General features: G+C 43.3%; 1 protein-coding gene across 4 annotated transcripts in view; it reads left to right on the plus strand.

Annotated features, from left to right (window-relative positions):
* The window catches only part of LOC130362045 (uncharacterized), a 207,908-nt gene that overhangs the window by 16,700 nt on the left and 171,277 nt on the right, over nt 1–19,931 (plus strand). For all 4 annotated transcript variants that reach the window (XM_056565942.1, XM_056565941.1, XM_056565944.1 and 1 more), the window contains exons 8-12: nt 290–495; nt 3,123–3,334; nt 13,465–13,589; nt 16,841–16,967; nt 18,841–18,938. In XM_056565942.1, coding sequence (XP_056421917.1) covers nt 290–495; nt 3,123–3,334; nt 13,465–13,589; nt 16,841–16,967; nt 18,841–18,938 — 768 coding nt within the window. The remainder of the gene's footprint in view (nt 1–289; nt 496–3,122; nt 3,335–13,464; nt 13,590–16,840; nt 16,968–18,840; nt 18,939–19,931) is intronic.

A 19,931-nucleotide genomic window follows, 5' to 3' on the forward strand; every position in this document is an offset into this window, starting at 1 on the left:
TATGGCTTTTTAGGATCATAGTAGTGGGATCTAATGGGTCTGTCACATTTCTGGTGTTTTTCACGACTAACAAAATGCTATAGACTATAATTCTAACAACAAGAACACTGGAGTCCAGAAGTAACTAAATAGTAAACAGAACCTAATATATAATTTCACGATATTATTGAGTAATAATATATGTAATAATGTTTTTATCACATTGTACATTACAAGGAGTGGACATAAACTAGGCCCAAATACATTGCAAAAATTTACTTAAAATAGACTTTGTATTTTGTGTACATAGGTATCAAATCACTTGGCTCTAAATTGCAAGGATTTCCTAAAAGAAATAATTTCAGAAGATTCAAAGGATCAGCTTTGGGAAATTATCAAGGGACATATCATGAAAGATAAAAAGGAAACACTATCGATAAGTGGTATTGGAGAGGAAAAAATACTTAAAAAAGAGAAACTTAAAGTAAAGGTGCTAAATGGTAGTTTTTATGAACGGTAAGAAATGAAGAAGGAAATACATATAAGTGTACATTCTTGTCACACCATATCCTTATATCAATTATTTTTCATTTATTTTCATGCATTTTTTTTTACTGTATATTAGAAACATTTTCTTCATAATACAGTGCCCTAATAAATTCTATAAAGGTCAGCTCAAGAACAGATTTGATAGATTCTGTCATGACAAATGTCCCGGTGCAGAGTGTAGTCATCAACTGTAAACAGTAGGAGCAGTTTACACCCCTTCAGGAGCCATTTAGATTTTTGAAGCAGGAAACCAATACAGTGACCCCTCAACTTACAATGGCCTCAACATACAATAGTTTCAACATACAGTGGTCTTTTCTGGACCATTGTAACTTGAAACGAGACTCAACATACAATGTACAGACAGTCCAGATCTGTGAAACGTGTCAATGACTGGAAGAACTGACCAATCAGAATGGGCATTTACTGGTAAAACCCCTGTATTACTGAAGTGCATGCACTGACTAGTGTCTGGTAGCGCCCCCTACAGTACAGGGAGGTATTACATGTTCTGTACTACTCTTTACCTGTATTACTGAAGTGTATGCACTGACTGGTGTCTGGTAGTGCCCCCTACAGTACAGGGAGGTATTACATGTTCTGTACTCTTTACCTGTACTGGGGTTAGCTGCTCCTTTGAACACCATGTGAGGGCGGCTTCATTTTACATTTTTAGGACACTATGTGTACTGTATAGGACCCTGAAGAAGCTCCTGTTCTCTACATAGACCAGAGTTCCCAACCAGGGTGTCTCCAGCTGTTGCAAAACTACAACTCTCAGCTTGCTGGGAGTTGTAGTTTTGCAACAGCTGGAGGCACCCTGATTGGGAAACGCTGACATAGACAGTGATTAACAGCTCCCAGCAGATCTTTCTTACTTTTGTATGTACGATCTTGCTTTATCTTTTTTTTTTTTTTTTTTTATCCTTGCTTTTTCCTATTTTTGGATGACATTTTGGTGGCTTCACAACCAATTACCAACTTTCCATAGAGTTATGGTCTCAACATATAATGGTTTCAACATACAATGGTCGTCCTGGAACCAATTAATATTGTAACTTGAGGGACCACTGTATATTGTTTGCATGCATTTAATAAAGCATATAAAAAGCAGATAACACAGTAACAAAAAAATGTGTTCAACATGCGGCAGACTCTCTAGACTGTGGTAAGTATCCTCTAGACTGCTACTGGTTTGGTGCTGGACAGACTGGGGCATGGAGTCTAAGATAAAGTAACCCCAGATTGGTGTCCCCAGAATAGCCAGTATACAATTAGGATGGACACCAGGAACCAAGAACACAGACAACGGAGCAGGACTTCAATGTGGTAATAGTGGCAGGATGAGAACATGGTCAGAGAGGCAGCACTGGAATGTGGTCACAGAGGCAGGACTGGAACATAGTCACATGAATAGCTGGCATATATACAAAACTGTGGAAAAAATAACATACAAGGGCAGAAATGTGGACACAAGGCTGGGAAGGGTGGACACAGGACTTACAGGCATAGGCAAAGGAGTTACAATTGTTTAGTCTTGAGAAGAGACGTTTAAGGGGGGATATGATACAAAAAATATGGAGAAAAACTGTTCCAGGTTAAACCCCCCCCCCCCAAAGAACGAGGGGGCACTCCCTCCGTCTGGAGAAGAAAAGTTTTAGTCTAAAGGGGCGACACGCCTTCTTTACCATAAGAACTGTGAATTTATGGAACAGTCTACCTCAGGAACTGGTCACATCAGGAACAATTAATAGCTTTAAAACAGGGTTAGATACATTCCTGGAACAAAATAACATCAATGCTTATGCAGAATTATAAAACTACATCCCTTCCCCTTATCCCCTTATACCCTTCACTTCAATTCCCTGGTTGGACTTGATGGACGTATGTCTTTCTTCAACCATACTAACTATGTAACTATGTAACATTGGGCTGTAGAACAACAAGTACTTGGCTAGAGCAGGAATGTGGACACATTGAAGGCATGGACACAGTAATGCAGGACAACAAGTATCAGACAAGGGTAGGAAAATGGATACCGGACTAGTAGATGTGGACACAGGACCTGCCAAATGTGGTATCCAGGAAAGCTAACCAGAAGCAAAGTTTAGAAGCAGGCTGGGTGAGAACTAGGGGACTTAGATCAGGCAGTTTGAGGTTCACAGGAACAGGACCAAAACAGAAGCTAAGGGCTCTTCCACACTGCGGACATTTCAGCGGTGAAATTCTGCTGTAGAATTCCGCTTGCAACAAAGCTTCATTGTTTTCAATAAGATTCTGCTGCTCTGTGCACACTGCAGAATTGCCATAGCGGAATTCGGCAGGTGGAATGAATATCTGCACAAAGAATGAACATATTCATTCTTTGGCAAAATTCCGGCAGACTTTCGTCAGGGCCTGCTGCAAGTGGACATCTATTCTGCCGGCTGAATGTCTGCAGTGTAGACAAGCCATTACTATGCTGTGGGGACACTCAGGCCATGACTAGGAACAAAACAAGGTTTTTATTATTTCATGATAAGCCATTAGGAACAACTATGTAGAATCAGGAGTTACATACCATATATTCAATGACATGTTTTGTTTCAATGTAGAATTCAAGCGTGCCTGGCAGTCTACACATGCTTTCAAGAAGAAGTTCGGCATTTACGTGAGTGGTTACTAGGGGCGCATGGACTTCAGAGATACTCATCTTTAAGTTCTGTTTCTACTGCACCCGGGAGATTGTCCTCTTCCCTTCCTTTGCAAACTGTCAAAACTAATAAAATCAATATGAGGGTGACATTGTCAGTACAATCCAGCTCAGGTATGTGAACATTGAAATCTGTCCCTATAGTTTTTTTTGATAGTTTTTGATAGTTTTTTAAGTTTTACTATAACTGTAAATGTTCTCTCCTGTTCTTTGTTTAGTAGTTTAGTAGTAGTGAATATGTCATCTAGTTTTTCAAAAACGAATTACAGCCAGATACTGAAACATGTTCTTTTTTTCTAATCTGTTTCTATTTTCTTTATTACATTTTTTGGGGCAAAATAATGAGGCTTCAATCTTGCCTGAGCTGTTTGTTTAACATAGGCAACAATAGTTTGGAGCTGTAATACTACATTTCCCCTGCACCTTTGCAGAAAAAGGGTTGCCCTAAATACATTTTAACAGATGTAGTGAAAAGATATTAACCCCTTAAGGACTCAGCCCATTTTGGCCTTAAGGACTCAGACAATTAAATTTTTACGTTTTCATTTTTTCCTCCTCGCCTTCTAAAAATCATAACTGTTTTATATTTTCATCCACAGACTAGTATGAGGGCTTGTTTTTTGCGTGACCAGTTGTCCTTTGTAATGACATCACTCATTATATCATAAAATGTATGGCGCAACCAAAAAACACAATTTTTGTGGGGAAATTAAAACGAAAAACGCAATTTTGCTAATTTTGGAAGGTTTTGTTTTCACGCCGTACAATTTATGGTAAAAATTACATGTGTTCTTTATTCTGAGGGTCAATACGATTAAAATGATACCCATTATTATATACTTTTATATTATTGTTGCGCTTAAAAAAAATCACAAACTTTTTAACCAAATTAGTACGTTTATAATCCCTTTATTTTGATGACCTCTAACTTTTTTATTTTTCCGTATAAGTGGCGGTATGGGGGCTCATTTTTTGTGCCATGATCTGTACTTTTTTTTGATACCACATTTGCATATAAAAAACTTTTAATACATTTTTTATAATTTTTTTTTAATAAAATGTATTAAAAAAGTAGGAATTTTGGACTTTTTTTTTTTCGTTCACGCCGTTCACCGTACGGGATCATTAACATTTTATTTTAATAGTTCGGACATTTACGCATGCGGCGATACCAAATATGTCTATAAAAAATGTTTTTTACGCTTTTTGGGGGTAAAATAGGAAAAAAACGGACGTTTTACTTTTTTATTGGGGGAGGGGATTTTTCACTTTTTTTTTACTTTTACTTTTACATTTTTTTACATTTTTTTTTACACTTGAATAGTCCCCATAGAGGACTATTCATAGCAATACCATGATTGCTAATACTGATCTGTTCTATGTATAGGACATAGAACAGATCAGTATTATCGGTCATCTCCTGCTCTGGTCTGCTCGATCACAGACCAGAGCAGGAGACGCCGGGAGCCGGACGGAGGAAGGAGAGGGGACCTCCGTCCGGCGTTCTGAATGATCGGATCCCCGCAGCAGCGCTGCGGGCGATCCGATCGTTCATTTAAATCGCGAACTGCCGCAGATGCCGGGATCTGTATTGATCCCGGCACCTGAGGGGTTAATGGCGGACGCCCGCGAGATCGCGGGCGTCGGCCATTGCCGGCGGGTCCCTGGCTGCGATCAGCAGCCGGCATCAGCCGCGCATGACACGGGCATCGCTCCGATGCCCGCGGTTATGCACAAGACGTAAATGTACGTCCTGGTGCGTTAAGTACCACCTCACCAGGACGTACATTTACGTCCTGCGTCCTTAAGGGGTTAAAAAGAACCAAACAAACTGTTCTCAACTACCTCAGGCTATGTTCCCTAACTTCTCCTAACACCCCTCCTGCCCTTAAATTTTTTTTCAGAGCTTTAAAAAGCTGTGTATCATACCTTTCTTCTTGCTTGCATAGTGCAACTTCCCAGCAGGAGAAAGTGGGCATTTCCCAACAGGCATGGCATAACTGAAGCCTGCTGGGGGACAACTTCCGCCCTCATATTGTTGCAGCATTGTGATGAATAGAAGACCTCTAGCTCTGCGCATGTTTCAGTCTGTGCAGATTTCAGTGAGGCTCTCCTTCAGCTGTCAGTCTGCTTGGCTTTCTGTGATAATCTGTGGAGCTTTCACTTTCTGTGCAGCTGACAATCAAGCTCTGTGCAGAGAAAAACTTCCTGGGTTCGGACTCCTGCCAGGCCGGGAGGAGACCAAACTAACTGTATTAATTGTGGCAGTGAACAGAACAGAGCCACCTAGTGGTCGTTTTTTACATTACATTTTAAACATATTTAGGTTGATAATTTTAAAAGCAAGTGAATGGGAAAGTGTCTGCTATTTACACTAGGAACACTATATTAAAAGTTTTATTTGGTGACAGCTACCCTTTAAATATGTTATGGTAAATCATTTTATTATCCTTTAAACACAATTTTAAAGTTTTAGGTATAAAACAAGAAAAATAGAACAAAAAATGACTCATAATTGAATGTAACTTACTTTTTTTAATGTTTTAAAATATTAATTATATTAAGTAGGTCATTGATACAGTGTGTACAGTGACTGAATCATTTTAGACATAAAACCTATAGTTGCTTCTCTTACTATCTTTGTTTCTGCAACATTAAAACAACAGTTGTGGTCTTTGACCTCATCTTCTATACTGGGAACATTTCTTATTATCTAAAGTGTGTTATTCAGTTTTGGAGTCTCCTTTAGGATTCTGTGGAATGAATGTCTAATTATGAGTCTTTATTTGCATAGAGTCCCTGAGTACTTACAGATGACAAATAATGGGACAATAGAAATCAAACTAACCACAGACCACAATGTGACAAGAAAAGGCTCTAGCCATGCCGTCTCAGTACAACATGCCTAGTGAAATTTAATAAAATTCTTTTCGAGATAGGTCACTGCTGGTGATGGTATACAAAAAGCTTAAACTGTCAGAAGATTGTAATGTTCCAAATCTGCTCTCCTGCCCGTTCTTTGTGCACGAGACCTGTTTATCAGAAACGGGCTTGTGCGTGGAACATGCTGGGTGTTGTACAATTGCAACTGTTTGACCCAGAGTCAGCTGTGACGCTCTGCACCAATTTGTGATCTGATGGAAGTATATCTAAAACTTCAGCACACAATGTCTTTTGACATTTTGGAAAAAACAAAATAACATCATATATATTACACTGGTTCATCAAAAATACACTATTAATAGGTTTTAAGGTGATCATGCTGAGACCATAACTAAAAAATACGTATTATTTAAAAATAATTGGTTCTTAAAGGAGTTAGCCAGGATTAGAAAAACAGAATTAATTTCTTTCAAAAATGTTCCCTTTCTGTCTCCAGGTTGGGTGTGGTTCTGCAGCTCAGTTCCATAGAAGTGAATGGAGCCAAGTTGTAATACCACACCCAACCTGGAGACAGACGGGAGCGGTCTTTGAAAGATATTAGCTCTGTTTTTGTATTCCTGGATAACCCCTTTAACCCTCATAAATGTAAACATGATGTTGGCATACTAACAGCATTTATTATGTACAGTATCTACAGGATAGGGGATAAATAATCGTAGGGGGTCCAACAACCTAGACAACCAATCAAGAGAGCAGTGGTCCCCAAGTGCCTTTGTAAACAAAGCCATAGCAAACCTGTGTGACCAACACTCTTGTTACTGTCTATGGGATGTCTATGGGACTGCCAGTGATAGCCAAAATATGTACTATGCTATTTTCGGCAGTGCCATTGGCGGTGAATGGTGCGATGGTCACACAGATGTTATACAGCTCCATTCAATAGGGGAACAAAGGGGTCCAAGGGGTCAAACCCAGTGATCATAAATTTTCCACCTATCCTGTTGATACGTAAAAACTTTTAGTTGGCCAATAGAGTACAGGGATCTTTACCATTTATTAACACTTTTCTACTTTATTCTGTTGTTCTGTTGACTTTTCAATGTTCAGAGTAAAACATCAATGCAAGTAAGTACGGAGGTTTGTGCTGGTTGGCTAATAGGTTCCAGCCAATTGCAAAAGTGCACGGCTTAAAAGCGTACAATGGATAACTGGATATCCCAGCCAATCATTGTATACCTCTAAATGTTGCTGCTAACTTGCACTAATGTCTTTTGGGATTGCTCACTGCAGCAGCTTCCTGATTGGACTACTCACAGAGGCATCATAAAGTTAATGCTGTATTCATCTTACAATGGCCCTCCAGAGTCTATTATAAGTTGAATACACCTAATGGTGACATAACTGAATGTGAACAGTACTAAACCACTTGCTATTGTCACGATGCCGGCTGGCAGGTAGTGGATCCTCTGTGCCAGAGAGGGATTGGCGTGGACCGTGCTAGTGGATCGGTTCTAAGTCACTACTGGTTTTCACCAGAGCCCGCCGCAAAGCGGGATGGTCTTGCTGCGGCGGTAGTGACCAGGTCGTATCCACTAGCAACGGCTCAACCTCTCTGACTGCTGAAGATAGGCGCGGTACAAGGGAGTAGACAGAAGCAAGGTCGGACGTAGCAGAAGGTCGGGGCAGGCAGCAAGGATCGTAGTCAGGGGCAACGGCAGGAGGTCTGGAACACAGGCTAGGAACATACAAGGAAACGCTTTCACTGGCACAATGGCAACAAGATCCGGCAAGGGAGTGCAAGGGAAGTGAGGTATAAGTAGGGAGTGCACAGGTGGAAACTAATCAAGGTAATTGGGAAGATTGGGCCAGGCACCATCATTGGTGCACTGGCCCTTTAAATCGCAGAGACCCGGCGCGCGCGCGCCCTAGGGAGCGGGGCCGCGCGCGCCGGGACAGGACCGACGGAGAGCGAGTCAGGTACGGGAGCCGGGGTGCGCATCGCGAGCGGGCGCAACCCGCATCGCGAATCGCATCCCGGCTGGAGGCAGTATCGCAGCGCACCCGGTCAGTGGATCTGACCGGGGCGCTGCGGGAGCGAGAGTGTAGTGAGCGCTCCGGGGAGGAGCAGGGACCCGGAGCGCTCGGCATAACAGTACCCCCCCCCCCTTGGGTCTCCCCCTCTTCTTGGAGCCTGAGAACCTGAGGACCAGACTTTTATCCAGGATATTGTCCTCAGGTTCCCAGGATCTCTCTTCAGGACCACAGCCCTCCCAGTCAACCAAAAAGAAGGTTTTTCCTCTGACCTTTTTGGAGGCCAGTATCTCCTTTACAGGAAAGATGTCAGAAGAACCGGAGACAGGAGTGGGAGAGATAAGTTTAGGAGAGAAACGGTTGATGATGAGTGGTTTAAGAAGAGAAACGTGAAAGGCATTAGGAATACGAAGAGAAGGAGGGAGAAGAAGTTTATAAGAGACAGGATTGATCTGGCGCAAAATTTTGAAAGGACCAAGATAGCGTGGTCCCAATTTGTAGCTGGGAACACGGAAGCGGACATATTTAGCGGAGAGCCATACCTTGTCTCCAGGAGAAAAAATGGGGGGAGCTCTTCTTTTCTTATCAGCAAACTTCTTCATGCGTGATGAAGCCTGTAAGAGAGAATTTTGGGTCTCTTTCCATATGGTGGAAAGATCACGAGAAATTTCATCCACAGCGGGCAAATCAGAGGGCAAGGGGGTAGGGAGGGGGGGAAGAGGGTGACGGCCGTACACCACGAAAAATGGGGATTTGGAGGAAGATTCAGAGACTCTGAAGTTATACGAGAATTCGGCCCATGGTAGAAGATCTGCCCAATCATCCTGGCGGGAGGAAACAAAATGTCGTAAATAATCACCCAAGACCTGGTTAATTCTTTCTACTTGTCCATTGGATTGAGGATGATATGCAGAAGAAAAGTTTAATTTAATCTTGAGTTGTTTACAGAGAGCCCTCCAGAATTTTGACACGAATTGGACGCCTCTATCCGAGACGATCTGCGTGGGCAACCCGTGAAGACGAAAAATGTGTACAAAAAATTGTTTAGCCAACTGAGGCGCTGAAGGAAGACCAGGAAGAGGGATGAAATGTGCCATTTTGGAGAATCGATCAACGACCACCCAAACAACAGTGTTGCCACGGGATGGGGGCAAGTCTGTAATAAAATCCATACCAATCAGAGACCAAGGCTGTTCGGGGACAGGCAGGGGATGAAGAAAACCAGGGGGCTTCTGGCGAGGAGTCTTATCCCGGGCACAGACAGTGCAGGCTCGCACAAAGTCCACGACATCCGTCTCCAGAGTCGGCCACCAATAGAAGCGAGAGATGAGTTGCACAGATTTCTTGATGCCCGCATGACCTGCGAGATGGGAGGAGTGACCCCATTTGAGGATTCCGAGGCGTTGGCGTGGAGAGACGAAGGTCTTTCCTGGAGGAGTTTGCCTGATGGAGGCTGGAGAAGTGGAAATCAGGCAGTCAGGAGGAATGATGTGTTGCGGAGAGAGTTCAACTTCCGAGGCATCCGAGGAACGGGAAAGAGCATCGGCCCTAATGTTCTTATCGGCAGGCCGAAAGTGAATTTCAAAATTAAATCGGGCAAAGAACAGAGACCACCTGGCCTGGCGAGGATTCAGCCGTTGGGCAGACTGGAGATAGGAGAGGTTCTTGTGATCGGTGTAAATAATAACTGGAAATCTTGATCCCTCCAGCAGATGCCTCCATTCCTCAAGTGCTAATTTAATGGCTAGAAGCTCTCGATCCCCGATGGAGTAGTTCCTCTCCGCCGGAGAGAAGGTCCTAGAAAAAAAACCACAAGTAACAGCATGCCCGGAAGAATTTTTTTGTAGAAGGACCGCTCCAGCTCCTACAGAGGAGGCATCAACCTCCAATAGGAAGGGTTTAGATGGGTCAGGTCTGGAGAGCACGGGAGCCGAAGAAAAGGCAGACTTGAGCCGTTTAAAGGCGTCTTCCGCTTGAGGAGGCCATGACTTGGGATTGGCATTCTTTTTGGTTAAAGCCACGATAGGAGCCACAACGGTAGAAAAATGTGGAATAAATTGCCTATAATAATTGGCGAACCCCAAAAAACGTTGGATAGCACGGAGTCCGGAGGGGCGTGGCCAATCTAAGACGGCAGAGAGTTTGTCTGGATCCATTTGTAGTCCCTGGCCAGAGACCAAGTATCCTAGGAAAGGAAGAGATTGGCATTCAAACAGACATTTCTCTATCTTGGCATAAAGTTGATTGTCACGAAGTCTCTGAAGAACCATACGGACATGCTGGCGGTGTTCTTCTAGATTGGCAGAAAAAATCAGGATATCGTCCAGATATACAACAACACAGGAGTATAAGAGATCACGAAAAATTTCATTAACAAAGTCTTGGAAGACGGCAGGGGCGTTGCACAGGCCAAAGGGCATGACCAGATACTCAAAGTGTCCATCTCTAGTGTTAAATGCCATTTTCCATTCATCCCCCTCTCTGATGCGGATGAGATTATAAGCACCTCTTAAGTCCAGTTTGGTAAAGATGTGAGCACCTTGGAGGCGATCAAAGAGTTCAGAGATGAGAGGTAGGGGGTAGCGGTTCTTTACCGTGATTTTATTAAGACCGCGGTAGTCGATGCAAGGACGTAGAGAGCCATCTTTTTTGGACACAAAGAAAAATCCGGCTCCGGCAGGAGAAGAGGATTTACGGATAAAGCCCTTTTTTAAATTTTCCTGGATGTACTCAGACATAGCAAGAGTCTCTGGGGCGGACAGAGGATAAATTCTGCCCCGGGGTGGAGTAGTGCCCGGGAGGAGGTCAATAGGACAATCATAAGGCCTGTGAGGAGGTAGAGTCTCAGCTTGTTTTTTGCAAAAAACATCCGCAAAGTCCATATAGGCCTTAGGGAGACCGGTTACAGGGGGAACCACAGAGTCACGGCAAGGGGTACTGGGAACCGGTTTTAGGCAGTCCTTGAAACAAGAGGGCCCCCAACTCTTGATCTCCCCAGTGGACCAATCCAGGGTTGGGGAATGGAGTTGAAGCCAGGGTAGTCCAAGGAGAATTTCGGAAGTGCAATTGGGGAGGACCAAAAATTCAATTTTCTCGTGATGAGGTCCGATGCACATTAGAAGGGGCTCCGTGCGGAAACGTATGGTACAGTCCAATCTTTCATTGTTTACACAATTGATGTAGAGGGGTCTGGCGAGACTGGTCACCGGGATGTTGAACCTGTTGACGAGAGAGGCCAAAATAAAATTTCCTGCAGATCCGGAATCCAAGAAGGCCATAGTAGAGAAGGAGAAGGCAGAGGCAGATATCCGCACAGGCACAGTAAGACGTGGAGAAGCAGAGTTGACATCAAGGCCTGTCTCACCTTTGTGCGGAGTCAGCGTACGTCTTTCCAGGCGGGGAGGACGGATAGGACAATCCTTCAGGAAGTGTTCGGTACTGGCACAGTACAGGCAGAGATTCTCCATGCGGCGTCGTGTCCTCTCTTGAGGTGTCAGGCGAGACCGGTCGACCTGCATAGCCTCCACGGCGGGAGGCACAGGAACGGATTGCAGGGGACCAGAGGAGAGAGGAGCCGGGGAGAAAAAACGCCTCGTGCGAACAAAGTCCATATCCTGGCGGAGCTCCTGACGCCTTTCGGAAAAACGCATGTCAATGCGAGTGGCTAGATGAATGAGTTCATGTAGGTTAGCAGGGATTTCTCGTGCGGCCAGAACATCTTTAATGTTGCTGGATAGGCCTTTATTAAAGGTCGCGCAGAGGGCCTCATTATTCCAGGATAGTTCTGAAGCAAGAGTACGGAATTGTACGGCGTACTCGCCAACGGAAGAATTACCCTGGACCAGGTTCAACAGGGCAGTCTCAGCAGAAGAGGCTCGGGCAGGTTCCTCAAAGACACTTCGAATTTCCGAGAAGAAGGAGTGTATAGAGGCAGTGACGGGGTCATTGCGGTCCCAGAGCGGTGTGGCCCATGACAGAGCTTTTCCAGACAGAAGGCTGACTACGAAAGCCACCTTAGACCTTTCAGTAGGAAACTGGTCCGACATCATCTCCAAGTGCAGGGAACATTGGGAAAGAAAGCCACGGCAGAATTTAGAGTCCCCATCAAATTTATCCGGCAAGGATAGTCGTAGACCAGAAGCGGCCACTCGCTGCGGAGGAGGTGCAGGAGCTGGCGGAGGAGATGATTGCTGAAGCTGTGGTAGTAGCTGCTGTAGCATCACGGTCAGTTGAGACAGCTGTTGGCCTTGTTGCGCTATCTGTTGTGACTGCTGGGCGACCACCGTGGTGAGGTCGGCGACAACTGGCAGAGGAACTTCAGCGGGATCCATGGCCGGATCTACTGTCACGATGCCGGCTGGCAGGTAGTGGATCCTCTGTGCCAGAGAGGGATTGGCGTGGACCGTGCTAGTGGATCGGTTCTAAGTCACTACTGGTTTTCACCAGAGCCCGCCGCAAAGCGGGATGGTCTTGCTGCGGCGGTAGTGACCAGGTCGTATCCACTAGCAACGGCTCAACCTCTCTGACTGCTGAAGATAGGCGCGGTACAAGGGAGTAGACAGAAGCAAGGTCGGACGTAGCAGAAGGTCGGGGCAGGCAGCAAGGATCGTAGTCAGGGGCAACGGCAGGAGGTCTGGAACACAGGCTAGGAACATACAAGGAAACGCTTTCACTGGCACAATGGCAACAAGATCCGGCAAGGGAGTGCAAGGGAAGTGAGGTATAAGTAGGGAGTGCACAGGTGGAAACTAATCAAGGTAATTGGGAAGATTGGGCCAGGCACCATCATTGGTGCACTGGCCCTTTAAATCGCAGAGACCCGGCGCGCGCGCGCCCTAGGGAGCGGGGCCGCGCGCGCCGGGACAGGACCGACGGAGAGCGAGTCAGGTACGGGAGCCGGGGTGTGCATCGCGAGCGGGCGCAACCCGCATCGCGAATCGCATCCCGGCTGGAGGCAGTATCGCAGCGCACCCGGTCAGTGGATCTGACCGGGGCGCTGCGGGAGCGAGAGTGTAGTGAGCGCTCCGGGGAGGAGCAGGGACCCGGAGCGCTCGGCATAACAGCTATGTATTGTAATATGTGCAAAATGCAGATGTAAAACAATTTTCGTTTCCCCTAAGCTTCGGCGGAGGGGGAACATTGATCCGGGTCCTTTGCAAATGCCCTTTGTCCCAGAGCGGGAGGGAAGGTTTTTGGGAGGCCCTCTCCTTTTGCTTGTGCACTTTTTGTGTAACTCATTTGCACTTTTTATACACCTGGCTCTTTAAAAGAAAAAAAACAAAAACAAAACAACAACCTGTACCTGTTAACTTATTTCTATTTTTTGTTAGATCAACAACATGACTACCAAAGCAGTGGTGTGGCTATAACAGATGATGATACAATCATGTATCATTTGGAGGGACTGAGTGTCAAGCTGAAGCAAACATTAGACATATTGGGCAAGCTGCAAGAGGTAAAACTGTTGCTAGTCCTCATGTATGACATTTGCTAATGGTAAAAATAGTCATAAAAATAGTCATAAATGGTTTTCAGGGACTTAAGGGCATTTTGTTAGTCATTAACAATATAAAGAAAATAAGCATTATAATATACTTGCCATGTTTACAATTGATATATGTATTTGCAATCACCTCAAACAAACATCTAGCATGTACCTGCCCCATGACTGCTTGCCCCCTCTACATTGTGTGCTGTAGAGGATGGAAATACTGGGCAATTAAGGCGATTGGCCCCACCCTGTGGACATTTGCCACATATATATATATATATATATATATATATATATATATATATAAAGAATGCTATTTTACTTATTACTTTGCTCACAAGCAGAAGTTCCCAAATTTGAAGGCATTCCTGTCATGATGCTTTTACTATCTGGCTATCTGATTAGTTACACTATTTGGCATCTTCAGGACTATTGGACAGACTCAGATATCAAGACTGCTATCTTACACACCATTGTGCCTGGACACCCTGGTCCTCTTACACCCTGGTTCTCTTACTGTAGTTTAAAGCTTGCTTTATACCCGGTGGGTTCCAGTTGCTATCAGCTGCCAGGACCCACACTTAATGCCGGACACTGCCGATTGGGCTGATGCCCGGCATTAACCCTTTAGATGCAGCAATCAAAGTTGATTCTGGCATCTAAATGCATGAGTTAACTGTTAGATCAGCGGAACTGATCAGGAAATCTGAGGCAAAATAGCAGGGTCCCAATCAGCTTAGAGGATGCCAGACGGTGTTATAGGTGTTCTGCTGCTCTAGCCCGCAGAGCCTCGCTGCAGTACCAGGGCACTGATCGGACAGCAAGGAGGCAGGTATGGGCCACCTGCCTCCTTGCTGTCTGATCAGTGCCCTGGTACTGCAGCGAGGCTCTGCAGGCTAGAGCAGCAGAACACCTATAACACTGATCAATGCTGTGCCAAAGCTCAGCATTGAACAGTGTATGCAATTTCTAGATTGCATGTTATAGCCTTCTATGAGAACTAAAAAAAAAAAAAAGAAGTAAAAGTGAAAAAAAGCTAATAAAAGGGATTTAACCCCTTCCCTCACAAAAGTTTGAATCACCCTCCCCCTATCCCATTTTCTAAATAAAATAATGTAGTAAAAAATAAACATAATCGTGTGATAACGCCGCGTGTATATATGTCCGAACTATTAAAATACAAGGTTAGTTAAACCGCAAGGTCGATACCGTACATGTAAAAAATACCAAAGTCCAAAATTGTGCATGTTTGATCATTTCATATACCATATAAAAATTCATAAAAAGTGATCAAAAAGTCCCATCAAAACAAAGGATGTACAAATGGTACTGATAAAAACTGCAGATCACGGCACATAAAATTAGTCCTCATATAACCCCCTAGTGGAAAAATAAAAATGTTATAGGGGTCAGAATAGGACAATTTTAAGCATACTAATTTTAGCGCCCAAAACCTACATAAATTGGGTAGCCTTGTGACCGTATAGACCTACAGAATAAAGATAAGGTGTAATTTTTACCGGAAAGTGCACAGCGGTAAAATGAAAGCCCCCAAAAGTTACAAAATGGTGTTTTGTTTATTTTTTATAAATATTTTTACAAATATTATTTATTTTTTATTTTTTTTGGTTTCCCCATAGATTGTTATGAAATTATTAATGTCATTACAAAGTGATGCAAAAAACAAGCCCTTATATGGGTCTGTAGGTGCAAAAATAAAAGCACTATGATTTTTTGAAGAGGAGGAGGAAAAAACGAAAGTACAAAAACAAAAATTGTTGTGGTCCCTAAGGCCAAAAAGGGCTTGGTCCCTAATGGCTTAAAGGGGTACTCCGGTGGAAAACAATTTTTTATAAATCAACGGGTGCCAGAAAGTTAAACAGATTTGTAAATGACTGATATTTAAAAATCTTAATCCTTCCAGTACTTATGTATGTTCCACAGGAAGTTCTTTTCTTTTTAAATATCTTTTCTGTCTGACCACAGTGCTCTCTGCTGACACCTCTGTTCATGTCAGGATCTGTCTAGACCAGAAGCAAATCCACATAGCAAACCTCTCCTGTTCTGAACAGTTCCTGACATGGACAGAAGTGTCAGCAGAGAGCACTGTGATCAGACAGAAAAGAAATTCAAAAAGAAAAGAACTTCCGGTGGAGCATACAGTAGCTGATAAGTACTGGAAGGATTAAGATTTTTAAATAGAAGTAATTTACAAATCTGTTTAACTTTCTGGCACCAGTTGATTACAAAAAAAATTGTTTCCCCTTTAAACAGTCCCCTGACAGCTCACAGCCATACTGGATTTATGTAGGGGGTACACCTTTGCATAAATCTTTGCATATCTGAGGCTGTCCATGCACCCTCACTGTAATCTATGCCAGTTGGGAGCTTTTTCGGGAGTAAATTGTAATAAATTGGGCATGCATATGACTCCAAGCCCCCTTCCTGTGATGTCTAGTGTTGCTCACGAATATTCGCAATTCGAATATTATTCGCGAATATCGCATATTCGCGAAATCGCGAATTTCGCGAATATAGCGCTATATATTCGTAATTACGAATATTTTTATTTTTATTTTTATTTTTTTCACAGTACACATCACAGTGATCACCCCTCTCTGCTTCCAGCTTGTGTGGTGTAAAGAAGGCTGTAATACTACTGTGTGAGACTGGCGTACGAAAATTTGCATATGCTAATTTTCGCATATGCTAATTTTCGCATATGCGAATTTTGTATATGTTAATATTCACATATGTTAATTTTCGCATACGTGAATATTCGCATATGCGAAAATGAAAGGAGAATATAACGAATATGCGAATATATGACGAATATTCGTCCATATATTCGCGAATATTCGCGAATTCGAATATAGCCTATGCCGCTCAACACTAGTGATGTCATGCCCACCTTGCGTCATGCTCTGCCTACACGAACGTGCATAGCGTCAAAAAGTCCCTAATGTTTTGCACAAAGAGGGTGGTTGCGTAAAAACAACTTCTTGAAGTTTACACCAGCTGCCGCTATGTCCCCCAAGTGTATTAAACTGACACTCTCACGTCTTCATGTAGTAATCTTCGGACATGAGTGCAGTTATTTATTTTTTCCCACTTCTAGCTGTATATGCCTAAAAGGGTGCATTGTAGTGAATGTTTACCACATACAACCCCTTTTATGATTTGGTTTTATTGGTAATTATATTTTATCTTCACAGTACAAAATATTGTCTAAGCTTACCGAAGGCCTAAGAAAACCTGCCCAGGAAGATCTTATGGAAGATGAAGATGTTGAATCCGGAAGTGTCTTTGAAATTCCTACTCAAGAAGATTCAAAAGAGTCAGGTCTGGATATTGAAATATATGAACTTTATTTCTGAGATTTAGTTAGTCATAACCTACAAACATTTCTGGGGACATTTATTATTTTGCGCTTAGGAAAATTTGCTTAATTTTGGTACAAGCTCCAGCTACAAATTGATGCAAATTTCCTCTTATATGTCTACACTAGCAGAATAGGCATGGTTTCATGGGAAGGGGTGTGGTGTGGCCTGAAGACGGTGTTGTTACCCTGCTTGCCAAATTTATTGCGATTTATGCAGAATGTCGGCATTCCGAGGTTTTGTGGGGTCTCAGCACTTAGATTCCCTCTTGTTCCCTCTGTCATATCTCTATGGTATCTGAGAAGTTTTTTGAAATTACCGCAACCTTTTAAATGTACAATTATAGAATTCTTTTTTTTTTTTCCCTTTATAAGCTAATACTATACTAAAATAATTGTCCATATGGAAACATAGCAGATGATATTTTGCAATTACCTGAATATTTTTGGAAAGACTTCTTGTAGAGTGGTCCTATATGTTACTTAGAACTAGTTTATTATGGCTGCTAAATGGCACATTTATGTATATTCCTGTGCAGCAGCCTCACATTCAAGTTTTCAATGGGATTCTGCTGCACCATGCACACAGTTCAATTAATTCCCCCCAGGAAATTCAAATTCTGAACAAGTTCATTCTTTGGGCGGATTTGCTCATAGACATTGCCGTCAATTGTGAAATCACATGTCCAAGTCGTCCTAGCACCAACAAAATTTGTTGACATTCCTTTGTACGAATGTAGCCTAAGTGGAATAATGTGTATCTATGAACCTTCCAAAATTGAGACATAGGATAAATGAAAATAAAAAACAAACATTAAAGGGGTTCTTCGCCCCTAGACATCTTATCCCCTATCCAAAGGATAGGGCATAAGATGTCTGATAGCGGGGGTCCTGCTGCTGGGGACCCCTGTGATCTCGGCTGCGGCACCCAGCTGTCATCACTGCACAGAGCAAACTCACTCTATGCGTAATGACGGGCAATACAGGGGCCGGAGCATCGTGACGCCACGGCTCCACCCCCTCATGACGTCACGTTCCGCCCTCTCAATACAAGTCTATGGGAGGGAGCGTGATGACTGCCACATCCCCTCCCATAGACTTGCATTAAGGGGGCGGGCCATGATGTCACGACAGGTCAGGCCATGACATCACGAGGGGGTGGAGCCGTGACATCACGATGCTCCGGACCCTGTATCGCCCGTCATTACGCACAGAGCGAGTTTGCCCCGTGCAGTGATATCAGCGGGGTGCTGCAGCCGAGATTAAAAGGATACTCCGGTGAAAAACGATTTTTTTTAAATCAACTGGTGCCAAAGTTAAACAGCTTTGTAAATTACTTATATTTAATAATCTTAACCCTTCCAGTACTTATCAGCTGCTGTATGCTCCACAGGAAGTTCTTTTCTTTTTAAATGTATTTTCTGTCTGACCACAGTGCTCTCTGCTGACACCTCTGTCTGTCTCAGGAACTGTCAAGAGCAGGAGAGGTTTGCTATGGGGATTTGCTCCTGCTCTGTACAGTTCCTGAGACAGAGAGGTGTAAGCAGAGGAGAGCACTGTGGTCAGACAGAAAGAACTCTGGAGCATACAGCAGCTGAAAAATACTGGAAGGGTTAAGATTTTTAAATAGAAGTAATTTACAAATCTGTTTAATGTTCTGGCATCAGTTGATTTAAAAAAAAATATTTCACCGGGTTACCCCTTTAAGTTAACTGATGTGTGCAGTATTTCATTTTGTCAGTAATCTCATGTGTACTATAGAAAAGCTATTGCAACTTACTTTTTGTGGCTTCAGTTCCTAATAGTCTACATTCCATTTTTGGTATTTATCAATAGATGTCCAAACTGAATCTTCCTCTTACCAAACACAAATTAGTCAAATTACAAGTACACCGGGAAAATTGCAGACTCTTATTGAGGAGGATGAACCTCAGGTAAAGACATAAAACATTATTATTGTTTAGAATTTCTCATAGAAAAGCTTTGAGACGGAAAATGTAATATTTCCCATCATTTAATATTTACAAAATGCATAATGCCGACAAGATATTCCATTGCTTTTAGTAGAAATATTATTTTAAATACTAATTCAGGTTGGGAGTGTCTTGCATGATGTCTCTAGTTTATGGCTCCGCATTTGATGGAGTATCCCAGTTTAGTTGTTTTTTTTTCATTCATTTGTAGTCCTCATTGACCTGTGTTTCAGCCATATTACTACTTTGCACAAAATGTAGCTGTAATATGGGTATGTGAATGTGCCTTGGGGGAAATGGCAACTAACTGCAGCCTAATATAATTTATCCCTTATCCACGGGGGGGGGGGATAAGTGTCTGATCGCGGGGGGGTCCGAACACTGGGAAAGGTTAGTTACCAGCGTTCGGACCCCCCGGGATCACAATCCCCGCAATCTCCTGTACGGGCCCCGGCTCTGCCGCGGCTCTCCCCGTGCAGGAGGCATGAGGCCGCAGCTGACACCCCCCCTCCATATATCCCTATGGGAGAGGCGGAGTTGCAACATTTGTGCATCCTTGCCTCTCCCATAGAGCTGAATGGAGAGGGAGTGTCTGTCGACCTTTTAGTGAGGTTGGCAACACGAGCATTAGCTGCACAGAGCCACTGAAGTGCTGGCCCCCGTACGGGAGATTGCGGGGGACTCCCCCACGATCAAAAACATCCCCTATCCTGCGGATAGTGGATAAGTGTCTATGACTTCAGTACACCTTTAAATGGTGATTATATTCCTCTCTATCTGTCAATATTTCCATTTTACCACCTTTCCAGTATTACATCTATATATTTTTGTACATCATTTGTAGTTAGGTTTTGTTAACATATCCATTTTTCTGTCATTAGCTGTACATTGTTTATTATCAGATTCATATTTCTACATTCCATTTCATTATAATCTTAATAAAAGATGCAGTAC

The sequence above is a fragment of the Hyla sarda genome, chromosome 3, assembly GCF_029499605.1.
Source record: "Hyla sarda isolate aHylSar1 chromosome 3, aHylSar1.hap1, whole genome shotgun sequence".
Taxonomy (NCBI): domain Eukaryota; kingdom Metazoa; phylum Chordata; class Amphibia; order Anura; family Hylidae; genus Hyla; species Hyla sarda.